The following is a 19,731-nucleotide window of genomic DNA, read 5'->3' on the forward strand; positions in this document are numbered from 1 at the left end:
CTGCCAGGTTTTGACCGGTGGAATGCAGTTGCCGGGGCAAATAAAATATCTAGAGGGAGAATCCTATCCGGATGCATTCAGGAAACTCTGGCGAGGCGAAAGAAATTGCCGCGAGAGAACGTGACAAAAGGCCGGTGTCACCGAGACGATCGTACGCGTAAATTCTTCGACGAAATAAAAAATGGAATTATAGTTAGTCCGGTTTAATAGCACTTACCGAATCCTTCCATGGGGTCGCATCGAGGCGGTTAGCGTGCCTCTAACGAGCACGACCCAACGATCAGCTTAGAGTACTTTCTCTTGTACTCCAGAAACTGATTTATTCTTATGGAAATGCGATTTGTTCGAATGCTATTCGTGCTACGAAACGTTTATGATATTCGAATATTCGAAGAATTCGCTACGTTAAGGTATCCTCTTATGATTTTAGCGAGTAAAAGAAAACAGCAATTAATACACGTAAGTGATGTACACAACACGTATAACACAAGTAGAAATTTATTATTACTCTTTAGTTAATCTTATTGTAGGATCTTTACTACGATTAGTTTATTTGCAATGAATGGATTAAACAGATGTTGATTAAACAGGAAACGATGGTTGTTTAACGTGAACTAATCACAATAACGCATTATAATTAAGATAATTAGATAGTTAATTTGCAACTCTCGACAACGCAATTCGCACTCTCTGACGTCTCAACTCGCAATGACTGTTAATTCGTTTCTGTCCCTTGGCAACCCCTTGTCTTTTGTCTTAGCCTCGTGTCTTTTGTCTTAGCCTCATGTTCCGCAACCGCTTGTTTAGAATTCGCACGACAACCCCCAGGACCCTCGTCCACGATGCTACAATACACAGCACGTATAACATAGGTGTAAATTTATTATTAATTTTTAGTTAATATTATTAATATTATTACTAGTTAGAACTAAAATTGAGCACTTCTGTATTCGACTATATCGTAAAACGAGTATTAAAAATAAGACACGATGGTGTGTACAGCGCGAAAGAGAAATTATTACGTAACAATTAATCAACCGTGATGAAGAAGTATTAAACGCTAAAAGCATGTTAAAGGTATCGCGAGGAAGCTGTTCGAATTTTTACGAAGCTTTTTTATTTCCCATAATCCCTGTAACGATACGGTAAAGTTGATGTTATTTGTTCGCTTTTTTCTTATTGAAAGTATCCAATAGCCCGGTAATTTAATATTTAATATCGGAACATACCCTGTTATTAATTTCATTGAAAAACAACGTTATATCCATCAGTGTGCGGCCATGTTACAAAGTAACGCTCGTAATCGCTTCTTCAATCACATCCACTTGAAACTTACAATTAACCTATCCGCGGCCTGGTATCCAAATGAAGCAATTATCGACGTAGCAGAATCGCCTCAAGGGAATAGATCGCGATTCTCGATTGCGATGCAGCACAACGGCAAAGGTAGAAAACGAGCAACCATGTCGGACGTGAAAATCGGTGAAAAAGAACGACGAACATCGCGCAACCAACTGTCGATCGACGGTTCAAGGATCCATGTATCGCGTCTTCGAATCTTCCAATGCGTACTCGATCCTCTTTTCTTCTCATTGACGTCGAAAAATCGGCTCTTTCGTTCCGCGTCTTTCGTTCGACGTTTCGTGAAATGCGCGCATAAAAGCGATGAAAAACGTTGTGGGAGATGCGAGGAGGCGATAGTTCGAGGAGAAGACCGTCTAAAATTATCAGCTTGTCCGAAAAGTTTCTTTCGTTTCGCAAAGCGATAATAGATGAACGACAATTTTTGTTTTATATTATTTTACTGAATTAGGTATCATTCATTTCGTTCTATTTCTATTGTTATGTTCGTGCATAATTCGATAAACTAATATAAAACGAAAAACGTTGTCCGTCTATTATTAGGTCTATTATTTTCTTATAGAACGAAAGAAACTTTTCGGACAACCTAATAATAATACCGACAAGCGTTGCTATAATTTTCGAATTTTCTAAATACTAAGCGAAGATCAGCCAAAGTTGATGATATTGTGAGTTCGATAAAAGCAACGTTCGGACGTGTATCTTATCGACGAAACTCGTCGATTATGTCGTACCTGTATAAATATTCGGCCAACTAAAAATCGCTAACAGCGAAGAACGAAAGCAGGGACTTAACAGACGTGGCGTATCCAGAGAATGCAAGATACAAAGAATGGAATTTCGCGAGAAAGAGAGGCTCGTGGTAGCGCATTCTTTCGCATCGACGCGTTTCTTTCTCTCTCCTATCGAGAATCGATTCACGAGCGTCGATAGCCCTCCGCGACTCGTTCACCGTTTTGTTCTTGGCCGATCTCGAGTCTTTCGACATTTGCATCCTGGTTGCCGCGAATATACGCGGCGAGATATCGCCGAGCTGTCACTCGAACCCGGATAACATCGGGATTTGCGAATCGCGTCGATTGAAAAAGGGGAATGCGCTTCGGGGACTCCCCGCCGTGCAAAATTCTACCACGAACCTTGTTAAAATCCTGTTCTGTATATATCGTACGATGGAAGAATTCGTGGAAGATGGTTTCGTGGAGCTGAATGGTAGCGTCTGAACGAACATCGAAGAAACTTTACGTTCGAAGTAGAAAGGAAATGGTAGCTTGACACTTTGACTGCCACGCCGAAATCACATCAGTGTTTTAAAACTAGAACTACCGATAGTTAACACGAATATATTTCTACCAAAATCAGTGAAAATGACCGGGCTTTAAAAAATACGTAATAATAGAGTATTTTTATATTTATTGATTTATTACTTTCTTACAGAAGCAATTCCACGTTACGTAGTAGAGTTTTCGTATTATTAATCCATCCGGGATCCCTAAACGAGGGTTGACACGTTTATAAAATTGTAGAACTAATCATTTTAACTGCTGTGGTATTTCTAGTGTTAGCATCTAGCGATCGATCCGGAATTTTCCTGATATCTGATATCATCATATCGAATGATACGCGGTAAAAATTTGAAAAACGTGTGGCAAGTTGTAGAAAACGCGGAAACTGGTTAATTGGGATTCGATGAACAGATTGCAGGACCCTTTTACACTTTGACAAGTACCAGCCATTTTGACTGGTGTTGGAAAAGTAGCCTCGATACAAAATTATTTTGAGTTTGAATACATAAAGAACAAAATAAAATTCATTATATTATTCTTTTAGATATCGTTGCCAAAGTCACTACATCATTGTGGAAAAAATATAACACGAAGTAGGAATTTTAAAATAAAATTGTAAACCCAGTCGATTTGACTGGTGTGGCAGTTCTAGTGTTAACACAGTGCACCGTTAGACGCAAGATTTGTCCTCATTTTTTTTATCGATGTTTTAGTAAAAATGTTTAATTGTTCAATGGGACACGTTTTATTTCAAAGTATCTTCTATCTATCGGTTATATTCAAAATGCCCTAACTGTCATTTTCATTTTCATTCAATTTTTACAATCGTAAGTTCAAGCGCTCCGGTCGCCAATGACCCCGTGGCGTCACAGGAGAAACCGTGGCCCGTCACATACGACCACCGTGGCAATCAAAGTGTTAAGTGGCGTAAAGTCTTGGTAAAAGATTGGCACACACTTAGGAGAGAAGCGAGTTTCTCAATAGGAAAATTCATCGTCGAAAGGTTATGTAAAATAAAATAAAAAATAATCGTAATCTGCATATATTTGTGCGAAATTAACAATTTATCCTCGTATAAACCATCTAATAAACGACTTTCCAGCGTCAACAGATCGATAAGCTGTATGTACCTAATCTCGTTGACCATATTCTGATAAAAGCTACAATCATGTCGATTCGCATAAAAAGATATAGAAGCAATAATTAATTAAAAGCGTTACGTTTATCATATCCATATAGCGATGTTTCCACGCGAAATATTGCGAAAAGATACCATACGTAGATCCAGCGATAATTGTGGCCAGCAGCAGGAATTTACAATTTCTTGATACATAAATTTCCATAATTTCATCAAACGATCGTCGATGGAGTCTCGCCGTCTCCCATAGAAATAATATATTCGTATCTTCTTGGCCGGCAAGCGAGTTTAAGGAGCAGCCCCGTACATCCGAGCAGCGTGGAATTCCGCGAAACTACTCGAACAACACAGAAGATAAATATTTTCTGCGCGCTTAATACCACGCATTACGGGGCCAGCATGGCTGCTCCTCCCGACTTAAGTACGTGTCTGTTGCTCATTAAACGATCCCATCGATACCAACCACGATTATCGGCGCGATAATAATCAATCGAAAATGTTTGGCCGCGCGCCGCGCCGCGCCGCGGATTAATCGTTTTCCAGCCGCTTCTACTTAGGGCAGATCGTAATACGTCAAACGTTAAGTCGCTTATAGCAACCGTAATGCTATTTCTCTTCGTGATATCGCTCGAATTTCACTTCGATCAAACGCGGCACGGCTAAGACAAGCTTAATCCTTTATTCGACATTTTATGAAATTTAACGATGCAGGAAGTATGGAGTAACGAAGAGATCTCGTGCGCGTACGAGTTCGCGTTCAATTACGTGAATTCATCCAGCTGAAGTTTATTTAATCGAGCGCTAAGTAAAATTTCGTTGAAGTAAATGACGTTCGCAAGCTCCTGGCCATAAATCAAGAAACGTGCAATTACGTAAATTAAAAGTCAGAGAAGAGCGACGATGTTATAAATAGCATTTTTCAAATCTACCTCGCAACCTATTGTTATTTAGGTGATCTTGCGATAAATAAGTTTACGACGAAGGATAATATAGTCGAAGAATTTGGCTTCCAAGCGGTTCAAATTAGAAATGAAAATTATCGAGATATGTACAATTTTATGTGCTAGACTATGTTAGCTGCGTGGTAGTGATACTTGTATGTGAATATCAGTGTGTGGAAGTATGTGTGTGCGCGGCTTCCTGAAAGCAAATGAATGTAAACTGTTCAGTCGGTTAACAGTCTGATCTGGAAGAAGGTGAGACGCGTGTAAGTGTGTATCGATGAATATCTTTGAAATCCTTTATCAAATAAATATATAACTATACTAATATAAGTTCTAAGTGTAAATTTAGCGTTCCTATAGCATTATTTCGGCTATCAAGATCCAAGATTCTCAACAAAAATAACGTAGACGTAATTCCGTCTGAGTAGCAAAGTACGCGATTACGTTAAACGCATCACTTTACCGCACCACGTTTCTCTGACGATATTATAAATATCATTTAAGAAGGCTTCTGTGGTGTTTCGTGGCCGATCGTGGCAAGATTCGGGGATCAATAAGAGGCCATCATTAAGACGTAAAATATACACGCCTACCGTGATTTTCTTGTCGTTGGTTTCGCCAAGCGGCTCTGGTACCATCCGCGAAATTGCTGCCTTGTAAAAATGTCGAAATCGCTGTGCCCGGTCGACGAGAACGCGGCTCTTTAACGCGAAACCAGGATAAACGCGATACGATATCGGTAATGACAGCCATTAAACGGTTTACGACTTAATGACGGCGTCGATATCGATCCTATCATACTCTGACCTTTGATGACAGCAGCGTGTATCGTCGTGGCCGACGAGATAATCATCGATCAAGAGTTTCGTGCTACGTTCGCACCTGCGAACAGTCGCCAGCATCATGCTGCATTCGATTTGCATACGATATTAACGAGACTTTCGGTAGCCGAATGTTGATCGAACGTTCGCAGATGCGTTTTTCTTCCTTCGATAATTACTACCGTCGTGCTCAATGACAGAAATCACTTACGTGCTTTCCCAAGCCAGCGAACAGCGAGTAATTTGTGTAAAACGTCAACGAGTTTCTTAATACCGGCGGTGTAACTATTTCCTGCTTTAAATTCTACCCTAATCGAGTAAAACAATTGCAAGGAATCTGTCCTATCGCAATTAACGGTACGCAAGATTTAAGACGCAAAAGTGAAACGAACATGCTCGTCCGAGAACTATGCCATAAACTGTCAGTTTCCAGCAAAAAGGTTGCCACAGTGCGAATCCCTTGCCGCAAGAATATCTTTGGAAATGAAGTATTAGGTTGTCCCAAAAGTATTAAATGTAAAAACATTGTGCGTTTATTATTTCGTCACAAAACGAAAGAAACTAACAGCTGATCCAACAGCAAAAATTGCAGCCACGAAAGAACCGAGTCGGATTCCCATGCGCGACATATCGTTTGGCATCGTACAACACATTGGCGAGCAGTACGCGAACAAAACTGAACCGTATTATAACAAAAACAGAATATAAACTAGCACAATTTCTTATACTTTTTTCTATAAACTTTCAGATTGAACGCTCGTCGTTATCCCTTGACATCCGACGCGTGACCCCATAATAATGTGACCCCGAAATAATGCCACCTTCGCCGACGATATTCCACGATACGTACATTGCGTTCCTCTTGTACGCAATTTCGCCGTAAATTAAATTCATCTGGCCGAGTACGTACACCGGCGATCCCAAGAATTCGCGATGTTCCTCCGCAGAAAACAGAAATCTCCGCATCGTCGCCATTTCCCAATTTACTTTCGCCGATTTACAACGGAGTCGCTTTGGCGATATACCATATCCTCTCGGCTGTAATCGCATCTATCAAGCGACATGGACACGGTACAGCCGTGGATTTATTATCCATGGCGAGTGTCGCGTTCTCGTTAACCACGGTAAAGGGGGACACGTTCCGCCGGGCCGTTACGAAACTGCCGTGGCAAAACGATAAAAATCCACGCCCCGAGGGATCGACTTCGAGAAAGTGATAAAAGACCGCTGCCAATGCGTAGCAGCAAAAATCTCCGTAAATTGTTTCTTCTAAAGAAAGAAGAAAGAAAAAGAAAAAACGCGAAATTATCGCGATCCTCCGTGTCGCTCTTCCCGGTAGCGATTTCTCCGCGCCGGCTTTTTCCTCTCGTTTTTCTGCTCGTGGACCGGGTGCTGTGCGCCCAAAGGCTCGCCCAACCAACATACGCGTATCAACGCAAGAGTATACTGTACAGCTCTCGGATTTGTTCGCCCGAAGGGCTGGTAAATAGCTAAGGAAACATACGTTTATGCGTTTCTGACGCGCGAAACGAGTTTTCCTCGTGAATGCATCTTCCCTTGCTTTCGATATGGTTCTCTTTGTATTTTGTATCTTCTTCGGAGATAGACGGAGATAATCGTGGTTTATATACGCTTTGGAGTTAGCCGTATGCTAACTCAGATTTTGTATAGCTCGACCGATTGCAACGATTCACAGCGGCGAATAAAATGAAGTTTAAAAGTCGAACGAAAAAGTCCGATAAAATATCGTCATTTTGGAAAATTGAAATATGTGTGTATATATAGTTTCTTACGTTTATACTGTAATATACTGTAGGATAGGGGAAGGAAGATTGCGCGAAAGGTAGCGCTTCTTGTCTAACCGTGCGTTAAAGTCACCGAAGTCGACTGTACGGTAAAATTATTTTGAGAAGCAAATAGAAGGAAATTTTGGTAAACGAGTGCGTAGATTTCCAAGTAACGTAGTTTCACGGCCACGATGTAACGATCTGTCGCCGTAGTAAAAACACAATAGGAAAAGAGTATATAATGAAATAAAATTCTGACTCACCACGTTATCCTGACGAGCAACGTCGCCGCCGTGTTTCAGCAATAATTCCACTACCTCCAAATGGCCCTCGGTAGCAGTCCTCTGCAATGCCGTGACGCCAGTCTGAAAGAAAATGAAAATAAAAAATGATTAACGTTCAACAGATATGTTTTAACGAACGTTTTTACTAATTTCGGATTTGATACACGCGAATGTCTTGTAGCGGAATTATAAGAATTCTAAAGCGTTCCAGTGACATTATAAGTTATGAAAGATTTATCAGCACGTTTTCTTTCGCTTGCAACGTTTGCAAACGTTAATATATTATGTTTGCGTTTGAAATCTTGTATCCCTGGTGGAACGTGCCTAAACTCGAGATTCGTTTCATTCCAGTTTTCGCTGGCATCGAGCAACGTCGTTCATTCCATGATACACTTTTACCAAGATGATTATGATGGATGGCATTCCATGTTTTGCCAACGTCCGCTAGAAAGTACATTAAAAATTCTCTGTATCAGAAATTCTTTTTGCCTTCTGATTTATTCCGCTATAAATATGAAACGACTTTAGAGCGTCCGTACATCAAATAGATCCTTAACTCTCTATACCACCGTATATCGTTTCTTCGGATTTACAAAAATATGGCCTTGTACGAGCAATTTACTTTCCAGATAAAAGTGACAGACTGTAATGCGATACGAACTATAAAGTATTTAAATTAACGTAAGCTTAAATTTTTCCTTATTCAAATAGAATCGAATAAAATTTCGGTATAAAAAGCACGTAGAGCAACCAACGAGCACGATCTTGTCGACGATCGATCTACTCAGAGACGCGTAACCGAACTCTGTTGCTTTACCAAGAAGAAGATGTAAAAATGAGAGAAAGTAATAAAGTGTTTGACGTAAACGTTTCAATCTTGTTAAAAGCTAATAGAGACAAAAACTCGTTGTCCATGGAGTTTTCGTGTGGTTATAAATTAAAAAATTCCACGGCCGAACGATCGTCTTATCTCGTGCCGAGTTAGTGGAAAGGGTCTGGACGATCGTACATATACGGCGGGACGAGAGAATGGCTCACTAAAAAGATAGAGAAATCCCTAAGTAGTTCACAGACGAACTGTCTGCCTCCGAGAAACTGTCACGTATAAATTCTTAAAGGTGGCTCGAGCTCACGGCGTTACACGTAACTTGGTACCGTTAAGTAGAAAATGGAAGAAAAAGTCACTTTGACGTGGGCGTCGAAAACGATATCTATGCTAAATACATTTAGAAAGGTGTGAAGCGTTAAACCGATAATTGTTTGTCTTGGGGCAAACGATTATTTCAACGGAATTTTCCTTTTTATTTAGTCGGACCGGCTCTATAAGTATAAACGTTATCCTTCGCAAAAGATGAACGAAAGGTAATCTTTGTATTTTGCCGTACGGAGAATCTATTTCGATACGTAAGAAAGCGCAGAAAGCTGATCAATAACTTGTTCTATTTTCTATAGAAGTTTTATCGTAGTACAGAAATTAAGATTTCAAAAAGTACGTATAAACGCCAACAGCAGAGAAAACGTGTTTCCTGCATCTGTTCCTCGAAACGCGTTAACCCTCTTATCGTACGATCGAATATCGCGATTAACTTATCGCACACGTGATGCACGATCGTTTCAGTACGCAATTACATCCTGGAAAAATTCGTAGATGCGAAACACGAGTACCTCCTGTTAGATTTCTCAACAGATACCGCGAACGTATTATCAAATCTATCGATGTGTCCATCGATGAATCCACATTATTCGCCGGTCAATCGATTATAATAAAAGAGATTATATTCTCGTTAGGGTTCGCTGCCTTTGCGCGTTAATAATGGTTGAATTTAAACGTAAATTCGCGCATAGATACCTATATAGTATGGTAACTGCGTGGCAACTCAGGGTTTTCTTTTCATCGAATAATATTAGCCTTCCGAGATACATCTCTTAATCTATTAGCCCAGGTCAAGACCTCTGACACATACATCCACGAATATTATTTTTATATCTATTAACTCAAACGCAAACGACACCTATTTTACGATTACAACGATTACCATTAGCGACGTAATTGGAAATATTAAAATTCTGAAATTTGAAAGTTCGACTATTCGACAGACTGTTTGAACATTGGAAACTGCAAAGTCCCGAGATGTGAGATAAAGACCGATCAAAAAACGTTTAACGTTGCCAAATTAGTCTTTAAAGATCGAAACTCCAAAGACCTGTTTTCTCACGCGTGCTACTAATTTTCAGCACACTCGCCAAACAAATTACGTATCCTCTTCAAATGGAAATCAATACGCTGAAATTGTCCGCTGAAAACCGTGTCCGGACGAGATCGCAAATGGACAAATGATCAACGTGGCCATTTGACGTGGCGAGATACTACCGTCCTACAATCGGGATGACAATTGCGACGAAGACATATCAGGATCTTGCCAATAATTCCAACGCGGTAGGTACCCGACGCATCTTCCATAAATCATGAAGCTATCCCTCCGAGCGAAACTTCACCCCCTTCGCGGTGTGGCTGCAAGATTTTCAACGAGCGACTAGGGATCATCGACAAGTCCTACATGAAAATCTCCTACGGTTGTAAACGGGAAAGTTAGTTATTTTTCCCCCTTCTCATACGGACGACGGACGCGTGCACTCATGAATCATTCAAATTGCTCGTGAGTGATGGAACTGCAGCTTGAGAGCGGTCGTCTTTCTTCAACGACCGAGAAAACTCACGCCCTTTCCTTTTCTGTACAAAGAAACCAGCTTTCGCGCCATTCCTTAATTTTAACAGGCTCGCGCATGAAATACGATCGTTCTTCCATTCCAGACGAGCTTGTTCGCTTATTTATCGTAGCAGCTTGTTATCTAATTTTTGTTATCCGATACTGTATGATCGACGGTTCGATCGTAATTTTGATTCAATTTATGGAGTAGCTAGGAATATATTATATCTCGAGGATCAGGTTTATTGCTTTCAAGTTTCGTTAATGCTGATACGAAACCAGGCGTTGGATTTTATTTACTTAAAAGTCAACGTTTACTAAAACAGGCGAATGGAAGTTCTGCTTTTATAGCTTTACGCGTGCTTTTACGACGATTTAATTGCAGAGATTATATTAGAAACTTGAGAAGTTGAGAAACGTAGAACGAAGACTTTCTAACTCTTCTATTTTTAGTTTCGTCGTTCGAAGATTAGTCGTGTCTCGATGTTCGCAGTAATTTTATGGAGGCAGAAGGAGCGATAAATTTCAACGAACCAATGGAAAACGAACTAACGTGTTAGGAATTGCTAGAATTAATAATTTTCAGGTTCGAAAATTGAAAAATTTCAAGGGTTAGCAATTTTTCAAGAACCTAATAATCGAGCCGCTGGTATCTTTTTCAGGCAATTCTTTTCCACTTCTACCGAGTATTGCTCGTAGTCTCGTTAACAGAAAGAAACCAAAATAATTTCGCGAGGACGTCGATTTCACGGCACGTTGAAGCGAGTAACAGCCTAACAAGGTGCGATCGTCGAATGAAAACCGTGTTAATGTATCTGCTGAAACACTTATAGCGACCCTTTACTTTCCGCGGAACTACCTGGACTAACAATCCTGTCTTAATTACCTGACTACGTTCTCTCTGAAACTGCCAAGTTTTTCGTAACGTCGTTGTTTAGTGTTAACAGAAACTTGTGCTTTCTCGTTGCCTCGTCTACCGAGAACAATGTATTCCGTACGCAACCATGATGCAGTTAATCATAGTCTTTCTCATGCATGTAGGAGCCTCGCAAACATTTAATGTACATTTCTTATCTCATCGAGCATTTGAAATACGAACGCGTCTCGTTTGACTGGCTAAATTGGAAACAAACAAGGGAACTTATTCGTAGATTGTTACGGCTAATTGAAGAAGAATTACTATAATTGCAATTAATATTATTATATTGTAAAGAATTTATCGTGAGAAGGGAAACCGCGATACTAATGAGAAATCGGTTGCATTATATGCATTCGTTTTGAAACGATCGTTGTAGGAGAGAAATTATTCTATTCTTACGAGATATACATTGCCATTGTATTTATATGTTTGTCGTATTTCTTGGTCTAGAAATTAACTTCGTTCGAAGATTCTTAACGAACGTATCGCAACATAAAGACAAATTTCGTAGTGAAAAATTTAAATTAAAGACCTTGGTTTTTTACACGAATGTAACGTTTCGAAAATCATCATTCACCTGCAGGAAATACACGAACCGTATATTCGATAATGATACGCTACACCTTGTCCCTCCCCTTTTACCGGAAGTACTCGTGGTCTTCTCGTGTCAGCTGTACTTCGTTCAACCTATAATCCAGGGATTAGACTAACCACAGTGCGCGTCGGCCATTCCTGTTAATCGTTAATTAAGTTACTTAACGACGAAGAGCTATTACCGATCGAATACTCTTTAAGTACCTAACATTACGTACACGGATGAAGAATATGCTCGTTTTTTACGCATCGAACAACATTTACAAGGCTAAGTAAATTATTGCGTCGGTAGAGCAGGAGACATAATTAAGCGATACGCATCGAGTGTGTTAATTTTAATCAGCCAGATTAGTCTCGTATGGCAACCGTAAAATTGATGTCAGCGACGCTTGGACTTCTTCAAGCTTGTATAACAGTTCTTATGATAGTTGTTTCATTATAGGGATTTGTTTTATAATAGATGAATTTGCTAATGTTGAGAAATAAAAGATACGAGCTGGATGATGGAGTACAAACGCGATCTGTTTAATCTTGTAACAAGGGCGGAACTTGATTCATTATTATCGTAATCTTGTTGTAACTTCGTATTATTACCTTCTCCTTCCATGTACTCGTAGCGTCATAGTTCGTTTAAATTTCTGTTTTTGTGCCCGAAAGTTATTACTACAATTAACTTACAATTTTCTAAATTTCATTTGAATTTTCTTCCAGTTAATATTTCAACAAATATAGATATCGTTAGACTTCAAACATTCAGCGAAAGTTCATGAAATTGATGAAATTAGATGAACGCTTCGGAAATCGAAATGGAACCATGTTTGATGAGAAATTCTGTCCCTGTGAACGGTCTTGGAAGATTATAGGCGCAAGGGAAGATGAGAGAACGGCAACGGAGATTTTTTGGACCGCTCCATGAATTTTGCGCACGCACTGCGCAGGGGCCCAATACGAGGCACGCTGGTATGCAATGTAACACGCCCTTTAGTCAGCCAAACCGGCCCATGATCCCGTAATCCATGTTTGAAAGCCGCCGTTCTCCTGCGTGTTTATAATACTTTAATCGCTATTGACAAGCAGAACGAAACTTGCAGCGCTTCCACCGATAATTAACATTGCACGTTGTTCTATCCATGAATGATTAAAGGTTGTTCGATGTTCGAGGAAACGTATAAATCCTGCAGGCCCGAAAAACGACCAAACAACCGATCGTAACGATGCCAAACCCAATGACAATATTTATTGCCTGAAGTTGCTAAGAATCGCAGAACAACGAAAGATAAAAATCAACGTATATAAGATGTGTCGATGGTTTTTGTCAAAAGGAAGTTTTACAAAATCGCCTGATAAATTACTCAGCAACTATGTACATAAATTACACGTGTATCGAGTAAACGTTTCATTTATCTACGATAATTACTAGGATGCGAGTGAACTACAAGAATCAGTAGCAAGCGAAGGAAACGCTTGTTATAGAACTCGGAGGAATTGCACAACGGAATCACTAAATGACCAGCGTTGCATAGGAAAAAGTCCAAAGCTGTGCTGAACGAATTCGCAGCGGTACATATACGGTTCAGCGGATCAAGAACTGGAAAACATACGTAGCGTAGGATTGCGCTAACGTACAAATAAAAATCGTTAAAAAAATCTTAAGCGAGAATGTATGTATATAGCGCTTCCTGCTTCAACCTTTGAAACGTGACATTTTGCTGTTAAAACTGGGTACCATAGCTTCGCATAGACAAACTAACAGGTTGGAAGATGTACGTCAGAGAAGAGTACCTTCTGTACAGAGTGCGGATAAATCAGAAAGAGAGCGGATGCATGGCAGGGAGCCGCGGAAACACTTGTTCGGTCGAAACGACCGCGAACAGAGACAATGGTCCGGCTTTCACCGGGGCAATCGTGCCGGTGTATCGCTATGGTAGCCCTTCGTGGTCGCGTTATGGCCACCCGTCGTTAGTTAACGCCATAAATGGGAACGGGCAGCGGCTATGCGAAAGTTCATGATGTACGTTGTTACGTCAATTACGCGCTTTAGTCCGTAGAACGGGCTCCGGGCTTCCATCACGTAACATTGAAACGCGCCCGGACGTTTCGACGTCTTTTACGCCGCAAGAGGTACACCGAGGAATCTAAATTAACTCGGCCATTCAGCCCGCTTTACTCAGGCCCTCGTCTCCACAACGCTTAATATACTTTAGTCTACCGTCTATTGTCAGTTACGTCCGCGTTCATTTTTCTTCTATTTTCCCCCGTTTAGACGCTGGCTTGTGGTTTGGAATGCTTAAATGTTAGAAATTCGACTTAAACTTAGAAGCTCGCAATATCGTAATTGAAACGTGAATTCTTCAAGTGGGATACTTTTTAATATCTAATGAATCTTTTGAACTACAAACATAACAAATTAACATTAACGTGATATACCGTCGAAGAAAATAAAAGACAGAACGTTGAAGTAAGTTCTCGAAAATGTTCAATGTTCGGTTGCGTACATGAAAATCTTCGGACGATAATCCTTGGTAATTTTTTGGTAAATAACGAAAGTGGTTGTTAATTGTATATGCAGGAACTTTTAGGTAACGAGTGTCTATGAAATAAATATGTTGCACGTTACGTGTACCACGTTCACAGAAATACGTTCTCCCACGCACGATCGACGAGTATCCGGAGGAGTGTTTAATGTATTCACCCCTCTTTTCTAGAAGAGTCAGCAGAGGCATGCTAATTGCCTTTTGGACAATAGTGGGATACCATGTTGGCATGCGATTCTTCGGGCACGTTCCACCTTACATCAAGAATAATTTCGTTCGATTTCAGCTGTCTGCCATCGCCACGTTTGCTCATCTTTTTATTATTACCGTTTAATTTTCCACAGAAATATTTTTATCTCGTAACGTACACAAACGTAACTAGCAATAAGCTTTTTTACTATTCAAAGTTTGTTAAAGTTGTGCATTAAACGGTATCGCGTATTAAATGGCGAAGCGCGGAGTGCATAAACCAATTATAAATCTTCTACGGCGAAGACACCGAAATATTCGAAATTTCACCATGACGCAATGTCGCGTTACACAACGCGATCAATGAAACGGTATTACCATTTAACTGGAGCTCTGCATGGAACAAGGAGCAAGTAGGCCTTGCGCCGTGGAAAATTCAACGAATATTTAAAAAAGAATAATCGTGATACCTTTAAACGAGTCTTTATCTTCAGATATAATTTTTGTAAACTAGCACTATCAAACCTTTATTCGTAAAAGGTAACAGTAGCTATGAAACCTTAACACCCGTCTCCACGATGGAACAGCATGAAGCATGAAACACGTTGCAATAGGCAAGGAGGAGCCATACGAAGCGAAATTCGAAGGACACGCTGGCATTTGTTCGAATGAAACCGGCCTCGGCTTTTATCGTCCAAATAAAGCCAACTTCCCAACAGCCGCTACACCATCACCAAGATTCGCATGCGAAACAGAGAGAGAGAGAGAGAGAGAGAGACAGACACAGAGAGAGAGAGAGAGAGAGAGAGAGAGAGAGAGAGAGAGAGGAAGAGAGTCACAACGACAACGCTACATTTGTCTAACTAACAAGCTACACCGCGAGGCGGGAACTGTTAAATCATCCTCTGTATCAGCGTATTTACCGAAGGATAAAACGTCCGAGTCTTTTGAATTTATTGCACGGCCTTGATTTATCTCGCTTGCATCCATGAAGATGAAGAAAAAGAACGAGCAGATGAAGAAGAGGATGAAGAAGAAGAAGACGACGACGACGAATAAAAAGGAAACGAAGAAGAAGAGGATCCTCTATGTTTCAGGTGGATCGGCAACGAAAAGAAATCGCGACGAGCCGTGGGGCCTTCATGTTTATCGTCGATCAAAACCCTCGCTGTTATCTTCCCTTTATGCAAAATTGTTTTTCCACGATTGTATTTCCGAAGGTACGGTCGCCCCGAGCACCGAACAGTCTCGAATACTCGGTTCGATAATTGCCGCGTGTCTACCGCCTCATCGTCGGTTTCATTAAGCCTGTTCGGCCTCGAACCGAGCGGAGCGTGATGGCGTTTGGGTAGAGAATTTATGGTGAAGCACGGAAAGCCCTATCTCACACGTTCCAGTTCCCTCTTCGATGTGCCTGCGTGTCTGTATGTGTATGTATGTATGTATGTATGTATGTATGTATGTATGCATGTATGTAATAACAGGAGGAACAATGGGGCCACGCTGTAGATAAAATAGGTTTCTGCTCTTCCTTTGATTTTTGATTTTTACCATTTTTATTTCGAACGTTCAGAGTATTGTGCACAGCGTCGAACGAATGGGAATCGGACGTTAGGGTATAGAATGAGATTTAGTGGTGAATTTTACACCACTAAATTTGGTATTTTTTCTGTTTCCGTTCTTTTTTTCTCGTAGATTGACGATTCTTTTGAGCATTATATCGCTGAAAGAAGTACCGGTAGAAGTTGTAAGGTGGGGCATATTGCTATAGTTGAGAGGATATTACTGAATTTTATTTGTAATAAAGTTTCCTACTTTGTGGTTATTAGAACGATCAATTAAGCGAAAAATGATAAAAAATAAGCAAAATGTTGATCTACGTTTCTAGAAATCTTATCGAGATATCTTACCTCTATTAGAAATACATATTGAGAATACATATACTATGTTACGCAGAATTTAAGAAATATAGACATTTAAAGAAATAAATTCAAGTATAAAATTGAATATATATATTTATATGTCTCTTAATCATACTTTCTGTTAGCACGTAAACATCGTGTTCCACCAAAAATGGCAAAATGATTCAATTATACCGCTCAGTAGGAATATTATATAATTAGCATAAATTTCGTATTTTATTACTTCTACGGTAGTAATAGATCTCTAAAATCAACGTAAGATATGTAATATGTAAAATCGAACTTTATTTATGGGTTTTTAATGAAATTTAAAGTCGGATAGGATGAAGGTTTTCATGAACGGGGTAACCACCCCTAGATGACCGTGTGGCCTAACGGATAAGGCGTCGGACTTCGGATCCGAAGATTGCAGGTTCGAATCCTGTCACGGTCGAGGTCAATTTTTCTTTTTTTTTCCACAGAAAAATACTCTTATCACATCGTAGAAAACATTCGAATAAACTAAGATCGTCAAAATTTTATTTACGCGAATATTCTTCTTCTTCTTACGCCTCTGTCTTTAATTATTTATTTTATTCAATGAATATTTCTAAACGCAATACGAATCGTAAATTTGTGTTAATTATCCATAAATTAATATCTATTTATTCGTCAATTTTTCTTACGCTTTAATCGATACCAAATTCTTTCAAGAGACCCGTAGACTGTTTGCTATAGTATTTTTCTGTGCATGTTATTTCATTACGACGAACGAGGTCGATAGTTACCTTATCTAATGAAATAGACTTTGTCTGGGTCTACTAATCTCTGTTACAACGAATTAGGTTGTAGGTGATAAGAGAAGCGTTTCCGTCAGGTCTTTCAGAAGTTTCATCGTGACTGATGTAATTGACATCATAAAATCATTGTAATCGTAAAAAGAGCGTGAAATTATGCAAAAATTGCTAATCTCCATTTATTTTATCGCTGATCCGCATGATTATTATATTATGTACGCGCTTCGGTTACGAATTAAAACCTCCACGTATCCTCCGATCTTCCGCTGAAAAGATAACAGTCATCGAAAAACTTCACGCAAACGACAATCACCTTCGGTTTTTAAAATCCTTCCATTATCCCGTTATTTTCAGAGTTAATTTAAGCTCTACCTTATTCCCTGCTTCGATAAGATTTTACCGTTTAAAAGAATGTATCGTATTTTATGTAGCGACAAACGCAAAATATCATTTCGTGAAAAGTAGCAGTGGACCTATCGTTCGAATAGAGTCGTCTGTAAAAGTAAGCGAGCAATTGCGGAACTTTTCAAACGTTCGACAATAACGCTATGTACGATCGTCGAGAACGACAAAGCGAGGCAATTACCACGCGTAATTACGTTTGTTACACGTGGAAACGGGACTGGCGTTAGGTAGCGGGTCGTGCACGGCAAAGGTTGCAGCGAACACTCTATAACTCACTGTGCTTACATAGCCGGTATCGACCTACGATAGCGTCGTCGGTTAATTTGTTGCTTTCACGACTGGCCACGCTCGCCGGCTGGCGAGAAAATAAAATTATTCGCGTTAGGTAGGCGGTTCGATGCACGTGCATGACGAAGGAAGATATAGAGACAAAGGGAAGAAAGAGAACGAAACCGGTGGTGTCGATGTTGTAGGAAAAAGTGCATGGACGAATAAACGGAACAGGAAGGCAGGAAACTCGAAAGTGAACTAAATTCGTGTACCAGTTATCGTATTACCCGAAGGTTAATATGAAAACGTTTATCTGGCCGATGGTTTGAATGGCAGCTGGCTGATGTATATTTTCTCTCATTTTAAAGTATTTAACGTTTAATCGCCTGATCTATTCGCGGAGTTAAATCATTCAACGTCGAAGAATCACCGGCGTACGGATCGCCTCGTGTTGCCTCGTGTCCGTTGGGTTAGTAAGATCGTACTGGAAGGCCACGATTACGAATTGATTTACTGTGTAAAAGGCTTTTGCTTTTCCTAGCCGCTTTCGTGTCGTAGATTAGAATGATCGGTTGTCGCATCCATGACAGTCAATATATCAGCCTCCCCCCCCCCAACGATTAATAACTTCGTCGTTAACAACATTATTATACGTATATTTCTATACCTTTAGAGATGCTCTTTTATTACTCTTCCAAACAAACACATATTACGATTCTAAGGTGTTCGAATATCATTTACATGATTAGGCGCTCGTTTCATAATCCAGTCAGTGATCGTTTTTTTCCAGAATCGCGTATAAATCGAATTCATTGTATACGTAATATCACGCGCGGACGACGAATATCGAAACTTTTTGATAATATTTTGTCACCTTATGTATTGAGTTATGTATAGTGTGACGTATTTGAGGCGTTTAGAAGACACAAAATCGACTTTAATTGCAAAGGTAGACTTCACCCTACTTAGATCCACTAACCCGTTTACGGTTCCGGGGTTGGAGCGGATAGAGGGGGGTTTTTAGTAGCGTACCACCTGTCGAGTCCCACATGACCCTGTGACACGGGCCACTGGGTATAATTGCATTTTCCCCTCCTCGCGAAAATAAAAGGTCCACTAACACCGAACCACCTCGTCCCATCTCCGCGCGATACTTGCGTTTTCGGTAATGTCGTATGAAAATACGCATTATGCATTAAAAATAAAGTACATCTGTACCAAGTAACACGTAGAAGACATATATAATACGTGGAATGACACGCACATATACACAAGCGAATAGCTTCACGTCGTAATTATCGCGCGACCAGATGACTCGGAGACGTAATCAAGACGCTTCGTCCATCATCAAGCATTTCCTCGTTGGTAGATGAGAGACGAAACGAGTCGCGGCGAGTCTCGCGAGTTTTTTCCGTCAACTCATCGTCTGCGAGCATCTCTTTGGCTCACTCCCACCCAGTGGTCCCATTTCCTCTTCAGATCACGTTCGAGCTTCTTCACCAGGTGAATATGGACTTCCTCGTTCGCGGCTGCACGCCTCCCAGCAATTTTTTGATTTTCCGTAAATCGCCGCTGCCACTTTCTATCGCGAATCCAACGGTTCTACGATCTTTTCCAGTATTTCTTATCTTTCCCTTCTTCCCTTTCTTATCTTCGCCCGTTCCGATATTCAGATACATGGCAGAGGGCGGTGTACGGTTTTATGAGAAACTAAGATCGATCAAGTTGCTCGACGGAAGGTTGAATATTAACGAGCTGCATCGAAGGACAGATAGATGGATGACGTAGAGAAACA

The 19,731-nt window shown here is 40.3% G+C and overlaps 1 protein-coding gene and 1 non-coding gene across 5 annotated transcripts in view; one reads left to right on the forward strand and one right to left on the reverse strand.

Annotated features, from left to right (window-relative positions):
• The window catches only part of LOC126921068 (ankyrin repeat domain-containing protein 6), a 133,487-nt gene that overhangs the window by 46,587 nt on the left and 67,169 nt on the right, over window positions 1-19,731 (reverse strand). For all 4 annotated transcript variants that reach the window (XM_050732281.1, XM_050732282.1, XM_050732280.1 and 1 more), the window contains one exon: window positions 7,599-7,700. In XM_050732281.1, coding sequence (XP_050588238.1) covers window positions 7,599-7,700 — 102 coding nt within the window. The remainder of the gene's footprint in view (window positions 1-7,598; window positions 7,701-19,731) is intronic.
• On the forward strand, window positions 16,846-16,918 carry Trnar-ucg (transfer RNA arginine (anticodon UCG)). The gene has a single exon. It is a non-coding gene; the product is annotated as a tRNA-Arg (tRNA).

The sequence above is a fragment of the Bombus affinis genome, chromosome 10 (assembly GCF_024516045.1).
Source record: "Bombus affinis isolate iyBomAffi1 chromosome 10, iyBomAffi1.2, whole genome shotgun sequence".
Lineage (NCBI taxonomy): Eukaryota > Metazoa > Arthropoda > Insecta > Hymenoptera > Apidae > Bombus > Bombus affinis.